This window comes from Chlamydotis macqueenii, chromosome 28, assembly GCF_036417535.1.
Source record: "Chlamydotis macqueenii isolate bChlMac1 chromosome 28, bChlMac1.mat, whole genome shotgun sequence".
In the NCBI taxonomy this organism is placed as follows: Eukaryota; Metazoa; Chordata; class Aves; order Otidiformes; family Otididae; genus Chlamydotis; species Chlamydotis macqueenii.
The window spans coordinates 537,127-545,311 of NC_141583.1; the positions used below are offsets into that span (position 1 = coordinate 537,127).

General features: G+C 69.6%; 3 protein-coding genes across 3 annotated transcripts in view; all 3 read left to right on the plus strand.

The window, feature by feature from the left end:
- MRPS21 (mitochondrial ribosomal protein S21) overlaps nucleotides 1–8,185 on the plus strand; it is a 100,808-nt gene that overhangs the window by 13,649 nt on the left and 78,974 nt on the right. The gene's annotated exons all lie outside the window — the stretch shown is intronic.
- PMF1 (polyamine modulated factor 1) lies at nucleotides 1,339–3,326 on the plus strand. The gene is made up of 5 exons (XM_086768302.1): nucleotides 1,339–1,673; nucleotides 1,767–1,872; nucleotides 2,244–2,344; nucleotides 2,631–2,826; nucleotides 3,199–3,326. Exons 1-5 carry the CDS (start codon nucleotides 1,423–1,425, stop codon nucleotides 3,250–3,252), a joined length of 708 nt encoding a protein of 235 aa, XP_086624428.1. The 5' UTR covers nucleotides 1,339–1,422; the 3' UTR covers nucleotides 3,253–3,326.
- On the plus strand, nucleotides 5,159–5,921 carry BGLAP (bone gamma-carboxyglutamate protein). The gene is made up of 4 exons (XM_086768499.1): nucleotides 5,159–5,219; nucleotides 5,442–5,489; nucleotides 5,591–5,657; nucleotides 5,792–5,921. The coding sequence occupies exons 1-4, from the start codon at nucleotides 5,159–5,161 to the stop codon at nucleotides 5,919–5,921; spliced, it is 306 nt and encodes a 101-aa protein (XP_086624625.1).

An 8,185-nucleotide genomic window follows, 5' to 3' on the forward strand; every position in this document is an offset into this window, starting at 1 on the left:
CTTAGGCTGTGGTCTGTGCTCTTGACCAGGCGACAGCTTGCGTCTGCCGTGAAGCAAGAGGCTGCTGTCCGGGGAGGAGCAGCGAAGGGATCGTTGGACTTCACTCGGTGGTTGCGGTGTTTGCCACGTCCCTCTCGCGGTGCCAGCCCACGCGTGGCGCTCGTCCCGCTTAGGTACGTGTCACGGAGGCGAGAGGGACGCCTCCGGATAACGGGCGCGTCGCCACCTTGTTCAGCTCGCTGCCGTCACGAGGAATTCCTGGCCGGCCACGGTTCAAGCTGTTCACGCCCTGCGTTCTGCTCTTCGTCCGCGGTGGTGGTGGTTAGACGACAACGCCGATGGGCTCTCTCCGTCATGGCGCGTTCCGCTCCGCGCAGCGGGACAGCAGCATCGCTGGACTGCGAGGGAGCATCCCGAGCGCAGGTGGCCCCGTTCGCGCTCCAAGGGGCTCGCCCAGTGTCGCGCCGATTGTGCACGCGAAGTAATACCGGTGTCAGACTAACAGCGCTCGGGCTCTGGGTGAGGCTGGGGTGCGTGCGGTGGCAGTGGCAGACGGCACGGGTCCAGGGAGATGCTCTCAAGCTCAATATTCCGCTCCTAACCAGCAAAGTTCTTGACGACTAATAAACTTCGGAGACCTTCGGTCTGACGCCTGAGTTTAAAAACCGCGTTAGCTGTGGCGCGCGCGCCCGCCGAGGCGGTCCGCCGGTTTCTGTGCTGTCTTGTTTTGAACGCTTTCTCTTCCGAAGGGACCTGACCCGCGGAGAGCGCCTGAAAAAACACCGTGCCGGGGTCGTGCACGGAGCCGGGCGAGCCGGAGAAAGCACCGCGCTGGGGCTGGGTGGCGCCTGGAACCGTCGGCTCTCTGTGGGCCCAGATCTCTTGGGAAGGGGAAGAGGGCTTTTCCCTCGCTTTCTGCGCTAACCTTGGACTCTTCTTCCGCCTTGGAAGTCTTGGGGCTGGATCGTTTAATTTCGTTAAACGCTCGGTGCGAGTCCCTCAGCGGGCTGGGGGGTCCCGGGGGCGTTTCGGGAGAGGGATGCTTGTTGTACTGACCGCCGCTTCGGGGCCCGGCCTCCTGTGTCCCGCCGCGACGCGGCAGACGAAGCGTTTCAGCCCCCTGTAATTTCTATTAATGGGGGTTTTGGGGTTTTAACGCTTGCGCTGCTCTGCCCTGTCCCGCCGAGAGCGCCGCCCTGCCGGGCTGCGAGCCCCGCCCACCGCCGCCGGGGCCCCGCCCACCGCCGCCGGGGCCCCGCCCGCCGCCGCCGGGGCCCCGCCCGCCGCCGCCGGGGCCCCGCCCACCGCCGCCGGGGCCCCGCCCACCGCCGCCGGGGCCCCGCCCACCCGCACTGGAAGCCCCGCCCACGCCTCCCTCAAGGCGCGTCTGTCTGCAGAGGGGTGGAGCGCGCCTCCCCCCGCATGCGCAGTCCGCACGGGCGGGCCCCCGCGCAACCACCCGCCAATAGCAGCGGCGCCGCGCCGTGGCGGCGGCCAATGGGCGGCGGCGGCGGGAGCGTTGGGCGGCCGGACATGGCGGCGGCGCAGAGCGGCGCCGAGGAGGCTGCGGCGGGCGAAGATGGCGGCCAGCCGGTACCGGCGGCGCCGAGCCGCGCCCAGGTCTTCAGCACCGTGGTGGACACGTTCCTGGAGAAGCTGGTGGCGGCCGGGAGGTGAGGCGGCAGCGGGGAGCCGGCGGGGCCGCTCGCGGGGAGCCGGGGCCGGGCCCAGCGCGGCGGTGACTCCTCGCCCCTCCGCTTTCGCAGCTACCAGAGGTTTGCGAGCTGCTACCGCTGCTTCTACAAACTGCAGCCGGAGATGACCCGGGGCATTTACGATCAGTTTGTGTCCCAGCTGCAGGCGTCCATCAAGGTGAGGGGGGAGGCAGAGCGCTGCGCGCGGCGCTGCTGAGGGCAGCGAGTACATCTCCTGAGCGGCAAGCCCAGGAAGGTCGGGCTGGGACGCTCCCAGACCTTTTTGTCTGCTCCAGAAAGAGCTGTGGAATCGCAGAGTCTCGGAAGAGACCCTTAAGGTCCTCAGGTCCAGCCGTAACCCCAGCCCTGCTGACTCCGCCGCTAAACCGTGCCCCTGAGCCCCGTCCGCGCCTCTTAAACCCCAGCGGGGATGGTGCCTCAGCACCGCGGCGTTCCCGGGAAAAGCCAGGGCTCCCAGGCGGAGCGGTGCTGGGGTCGGTTCCGTTTGCGTCCCGCTGAGCCCCTGCGGCGTCCTTCCTTCCCTTGCAGGAGGAGATCCAGGAGGTAAAGGACGAGGGGAACCTGGAGGTGCTCTTTAACTCGCTCGATAAGATTGCGGAGGAGGCCAAGAGCCGGGCCGAGCCTGCGTGGTACGGATCGTCTCGTGGAAGGCAGCCTGTTCCTCCACGGGTGACGTTTGCGTCGCGTTGGTGTGTCCCGTAGGCCTTGTGCTGCAAGGGGCCGTTTCAAACCCCGGCGTATCGTAGCAGCGACGTCATCGTGTAGCGGGGTGCGCGTTCGGGTGTCCCCCAGCCCCGCTGGAGCCAGGGAGCTGACGGATTCTGGCAGCAGCTCAGCGTCGGTGGAGGCGCGTGAGACCGACGCCTGCGCCGGGGTGTCGCTCTCCGCTTGCTTCACGCCCGAGTCTGTTCCCAGGCGCCCCAGCGGGATCCCGGAGGAGGACGTGCGCAGCGCCGTGGTGCCGTACCTCCTGAAGCACAGGGCCTACCTGCGGAAAGTCCTGAAGCAGAAGGAGGAAGAGAACAGGAAGGCGGCGCAGTCTGTGCTTGCGGGGAGGGAGAGGATCGCAGAGCTGCAGCAGCTGATCCAAGCTCGCAAACGCGCCTGGCAGGTGAAAGCGAATCGGGAATTCGAACCCTTCCTCTTGGCAGCGTCAGCTGGAAGGAATACTGCTCTGTGGCTCGCCTGGGAAACGGCTGCACCGCACCGAAGCCCTCCGCTTCTCCTGGTCCCGCTGGGAGCCGCGGGCGGCTGGGACTGGCCTGGGGGGCCGCGAACCTTTCCCTGGAGGTCTCGGCTGCCTTTCCCCGCGGGGGGTGGGGTGGTTCTGCGGGTGAGCCTGCGCGATGGGCGCGGTCCCCCGCGCTGGGGACGGCAGCGTGCGCAACGCTCCGCTCTGTGTCAGCCTGTTCCGTGTCCCGAACGCTGCCGTCTGCGGAGAAAAGCGTTTTGCTGAGTCCAGTGCTGGTTGTTTTCCTTCCAGGCAATTGGCAAAGAGCAACGAGAACTCATCGCGACGTTCCAGGAGCCGCAGTGAGGCCGCGGGGGGACTCTGCGCGTTTCTCCGGGGGGTTTGTCCTCGGCTCGGCGGCGCCAACCACGCAGCGTGGCGCGCGCCGGGAGAAGCTCGCCATGGGACCGAGAGCGCCACCGGACTTGCGCAGTTTGATCAGAGTTTGGGAAGGAATAAAAAAAGCACACGGCGGGATCTTTGGAAATAGCTGACGCTTTCCTTTTCCCTGCGTAGCTCAACGAGGAGGAGAACCCTCCGGATCCGCTACGGAGCGTCTCTGTGCCGGCGTGTCCGCCCTCCTGGGGCCCGCTCTGCGCCCTGAGGGTGTTTCGCGTGCGTGAGGAGCCCGGGAGCCGTGGCACGAGCCGCCCGCGCTCGGGTGAGCGCTGCCGTGGCGTTTCGTATGGCTGGGGGTCGACAGCCGCCCTCCACGCTTTCCCTGTTCGTTTTCGGAAAGGAACGGACACGGCGGCTCCCTCTTTGTCCCGTCCGGTTCCTCGTTGCCATTTATTCTTTTTTTTCCCAGCTCTCTCCCAGCCCCGCTCCCGTCCCAGCAGACACGCGGCGTGGGGGGTCCGCGGATCCGTGTCTGCGGAGAGGAGCAGAGGCTGGAGCGGCCCTGCCTCGCCCCCGGGGGCGGCCGGCGAAGGGATTTAATGTTTTCCCGTGAAACCTGCGTGCTGGCGTCCCCCACCCCGGGGCCGTCCTCTGCCGTCCCCTCGGGAGTTTGCCAGCCCGGGCAGCCGAGGGCAGCGGGTTCTCCGTCCCCTCCTCGCCCGCTGTGCTGTCCCGCTGCGCCCTGGGCGGGGGGACGCGAACGCTGAGAGCAGCGGCGGCTGCTTCCGCCCAGCGCCGGCCTGTTTTCAATTAGAGGCGGCGAGAGCCCACGGCGCCGTATTTTCCTGCTGCTGCACAGGAGCCCTCCCCGGCTGCGCTGCCGTCCACGCAAACCGGAGCTGCTGTTCCCCGCTCTTGGCTGCCGCCGCGCGCGCTTGGCCCGCGCGCTCTGTACTTGTGGGTTTGTTTGACAAAGGGCTCTGGCTTCGGCGTTCCCTCCTCCTCCGCCCCAAAGCCTCCAGTTCCGCTTTCCAAGACAGGGCTGGGATTTATGGGATCCCGAAGTCTGGAAAGCGGGCAGGAGCCCAGAGAGGAACCTCACCCGGGGCGGCCCCGGAGTCCTCCCGGCGTCGAACTGGGGGTGGGCGAGGCCCCTGAGCGCAGCTGGGGGCTTCGGGGAGCGAGAGCCGCCTCTTCCCCGCGGCTCTGCTCCCGTTCCCCCCGCTCGGGGCCGAGCCGCGCCGCCCGCTGTGTTCCCGCAGAGCGCGGCTCTGGGGCTTGCAGCTGCTGCGCCCCTTCCCGCGTCCCGTTCCCGGCCTGGCGCACGCGGCGGCTGCCAGCGGGACACGGCAGCACGGGGCAGCCGCACGGAGGGCGAGGGGCCCGGCGGACGGGACCCTCGACGCGGACGGAGCCACGCGCTGGTCCCCGAGGCGGCGCTGGGCCAGCGCGTCCCCCTTGGCCCGCGCGGAGAGGGAAACCCCCCGCGTTCGGGCAGGAACCGCTCCCGGATCTGGCGGTGGGGACTGGGACGGACCCCCCAGTGACTGGGGAGCGCAGCCCCCTGTCCCGCCCCAGTTAGGCACTGGGGGAACGGGGTGCTGCCAGGCCGGCAGGGCTGGGCCCACCAGCAAACCGCCGCTGGCCCGCGGCCGCCTTTCCCTCCCCGCGGGCTCCGGCCGGCGGCGGGGGAACCGAGTTCACCCCAAACCACAATTGCTGCCTGCGCTGGCGGCTCCGCGCCCGGGGCGGATGTGCTGGAAATAACCCCGGCGGGGCGCGGGCCCCTCCTCGGCGGCGGGCGCAGCACCCTATAAAGGCGCTCGCGGAGCGGGGTGCTGCACCCAGCGCTGCGCCCGCACCGAGAGCCGCCATGAAGCCCCTCGGCCTGCTGGCCCTCCTGGCCCTGCTCGCCCTCGGCCTCTGCCGCAGGGGTACGGGGGGGGGCGGGGGGGCGATGGGGACGGGGCGGGGGGGGACGCTGCCCCGGGAAGGGAGATGTGGGGTGGAGGGAGAGGGGGACGGGGGGGGCTTTGCCAGGTTTGGGGGGGGCTCGGAGCCGGGATGGGGTGGGATGAGAGCCCCCAAACGGAGGAGGGGGGCGCGGGCAGAGCCGCACGGGGCCCCCCCAGCCCGCACCGCTCCTCGCCCCGCAGCTGCCGACCGCTCCGAGCGCTCCGCCGACGCCTCGCCCAGCTCCGAAGGTGAGTGACCGCGGCCAGACCCGGCCGTGCCGTGCCGTGCCGTGCCGCCCCGGGGCGCGGGGGATTCCCCCCCGCTCCCCCTGACCCGCTCCGTCCCGCAGCCTTCGTCTCCAAGCGCGCCAGCGCCGAGCTGGTGCGGAGGCACCGGCGGAACTACGCCTATGACAGGTACCGCGCCCCCCCCCCCCCCCCCCCCCCCCCGTGTGCGGGGAGCCCCTCCCCAGGGGCTGGGGACCCCGTCACCCCCCGCATCCCCGTCTGTGCCGTGTGTGTGTGTCCCGTCCCGCCCCCCCCCCCCGCAGCGTCTACGGTGCCGTGCGGGACCCGCTGGAGGCCAAACGCGAGGTCTGCGAGTTCAACCCCGACTGCGACGAGCTGGCCGACCACATCGGCTTCCAGGAGGCTTACCGGCGCTTCTACGGCCCCGTGTAGCCCCCCCGGCCCCCCCGCCGCGCGGGGGCCGCCCCCGAGCCGAGACCACCGCCCCCCGCCGCAGCAGCCCCCCGTTACACCCCTTGCTGTTCACCCTGGAGAGGAATAAAGGCACAAACGGCACCGCCGGCCGCTCCCCCCGCCTCCCCCCTCGCCCACCGCCCGAAGGCTCCGTGTCATTAGGGCCGGGGGTGGGAGGGGAGATGGGGACCCCCAGTCCCACGCGCGGTGGTCTGCCTGGGCCCACACACGTGCGCACGTGCACACGCGTGTGTTCCTCGTGCTCTGGGCCCCATCTCTCCTGTCCCCCCCCCCCCCCGGGGTTACTGCACCCAGTCTGCTGGGAAACGGGCCGGGCCCCGCAGCGGGGGAGCCCAAGTGCGCTGCCGTGCCCTCCCGCAGTGAGGGGGCGATCAGCCATGGCTAAAAGGTGGGGAAACTGAGGCACGGGGACCCGCAGTGTCACTGGTCCCTACAGCACCCAGCTTCAGCGGGGGCACTGGGGGGGCTGGCAGAGCCGTGAAGATGCCCATGATGGCGGCATTCCAGTTGGAAGTGGGCGCCCAGCACGGCGCAGATGTGGAGGAGCTGGTGGCTGCTGAGGGCGAGAGGCCAACGTCACCCCGGCTGCTGGGACTCTTTGCCCAGCTCCTGCTGCAAGGGGCTGATCTGGGGGCGGGGGGCACGGGGAGGGCTGCTGCTCACCGAAGGAGTCGCGGTGGCCGGGCGCCAGGCGTTCGGGCAGGTGGGATGCGAGGAGGAAGCGGGGAGCAGCGCGAAGCGGAGGGGGTAGCAGGACCCGGCCACGGCCTCGCTCCAGGCACAGTTGCTCCAGAAGCAGAAGAGGAGCTGTGGGGAGGGGGGGACACCACCGCGGGGTGGTGGCACCCGTTCCCCTGCCCCGCGGCGCCCCAGCTCCCCCGGTAGAAGAGCGGGATGCTGTGGTACAGGAAGGGGTACACGAAAGCCGCCGCCCGCGGCACCTTGCTCAGCCGAGGCCGCTCCAGCTGGGAACGGCCCTCCAGGTGCGAAGGTCCCGGTGTTTTACTCAGCCCGTCACCGTGTGGGGATCACAGCCGCCGCGCGCGCCGCGAGAGCCCCCGCGGCCCGGCCGGGGCCAACAGCCGTCCCGCCGCGCCTCCAGCGAGAGCTGTCGAGCACAAATGCTCTTTTTTTTTTTGTGCTGGACGTCAAAGAAGGAAAAAGGAAAAAAAAAAAAAAAAAAAAACACCAGAAAAAAAGCAGAACTCCAAGGCATTGCAGGTGGCAACGAGGCGAGCGAGGCGGGGAGCAGAAGGAAGAGGCGCTCGGCACAGCCCGCGAAAGCGCGGAGCGGAGTCCAACCAGCGCCAGCGCGACCGCGTCCCCAGCCACAGCGCGGGGACAGCCCGCGGCCCCCCGCCTCCACGGGAACCCTCCCCCGCCCCACGCGGGGCCACCCCAGAAAGAAAAACCAAACCCAAGAAACACGCCAAAGCGTGGCCAAACGGCGCTTTTGGCCCACGGGACTTTTCTTTTTTTTCGGTTCTCCTTCCCAGCACGGCGGCGCAGGGGCCGGCCCGGAGCTGTGCCGTGAGCAGCGGGCCGGAGCGGGCGCTCGCAGGGATCGGGGCGAAGCAGCGTCCTCCTCCACCCCAGCCCTGGAGAGGCGCAGCCGCGCCTCCGGCAGAAGGCCACGCGTGCCGCAGGACAGCGCTTGCCCTCTTCCCTGAGGCCGCGGCGCAGCTGCGCTGTCCCAGGGCTCTGAAGGCTCCCCCTTTTCCAGCCTCGTGTCTCTCTGACTGGGGATGTTCAGCAAAAAAAATAATAATAATAAAAAAAAAATCCTGCGGTCCTCAAGCACGGCAGCACGTTCTGGAGAGGACGCAGGGTGGCACAGAGGCTGCTGCCCCCCAGCGCAGAGGCTCGGGGCGCTGAAGGAGGCCGCAGCGGAGATTCCCCGGTGAAGGGCTGGGGCCTTTTCCTCTGTCTCCCGGCGTGCAAAGCCAAACGGCCCCTGCGGAGTGCAGGGCGGGCACGGAGGGAGGCAAGCAGCCCTCCGCCCTCCCCCCGCGTGGGCTCACCGCAGCCGCGCAACGTCTCGGTGCAGAAACGTCACATTTATTTTCTTAAACCGCCTCTGCGCCCAGCCCAAAGCGGCCACCAGCCTGAGCAGGACACGGCTGGAGCAGGGCAGCTCCTCTTCCGCACGGGGCCGTGAGCCCCTGCTCCCAGCTCAGCACCCCACCCGCCGCCCGGACCCCCCAGCGCTGGGCTCCCCGCTT

What these genes read in the sequence shown, in the direction of transcription:
- BGLAP (XM_086768499.1), top strand. Translation starts at nt 5,159, where the DNA reads ATGAAGCCCCTCGGCCTGCTGGCCCTCCTGGCCCTGCTCGCCCTCGGC. An exon ending in CGCCTCGCCCAGCTCCGAAG is followed by an intron (nt 5,490 to 5,590) that starts GTGAGTGACCGC and finishes TCCGTCCCGCAG; the next exon opens with CCTTCGTCTCCAAGCGCGCC. An exon ending in CGGAACTACGCCTATGACAG is followed by an intron (nt 5,658 to 5,791) that starts GTACCGCGCCCC and finishes CCCCCCCCGCAG; the next exon opens with CGTCTACGGTGCCGTGCGGG.
- PMF1 (XM_086768302.1), top strand. Translation starts at nt 1,423, where the DNA reads ATGCGCAGTCCGCACGGGCGGGCCCCCGCGCAACCACCCGCCAATAGC. An exon ending in AGCTGCAGGCGTCCATCAAG is followed by an intron (nt 1,873 to 2,243) that starts GTGAGGGGGGAG and finishes CTTCCCTTGCAG; the next exon opens with GAGGAGATCCAGGAGGTAAA. An exon ending in CTCGCAAACGCGCCTGGCAG is followed by an intron (nt 2,827 to 3,198) that starts GTGAAAGCGAAT and finishes TTTTCCTTCCAG; the next exon opens with GCAATTGGCAAAGAGCAACG.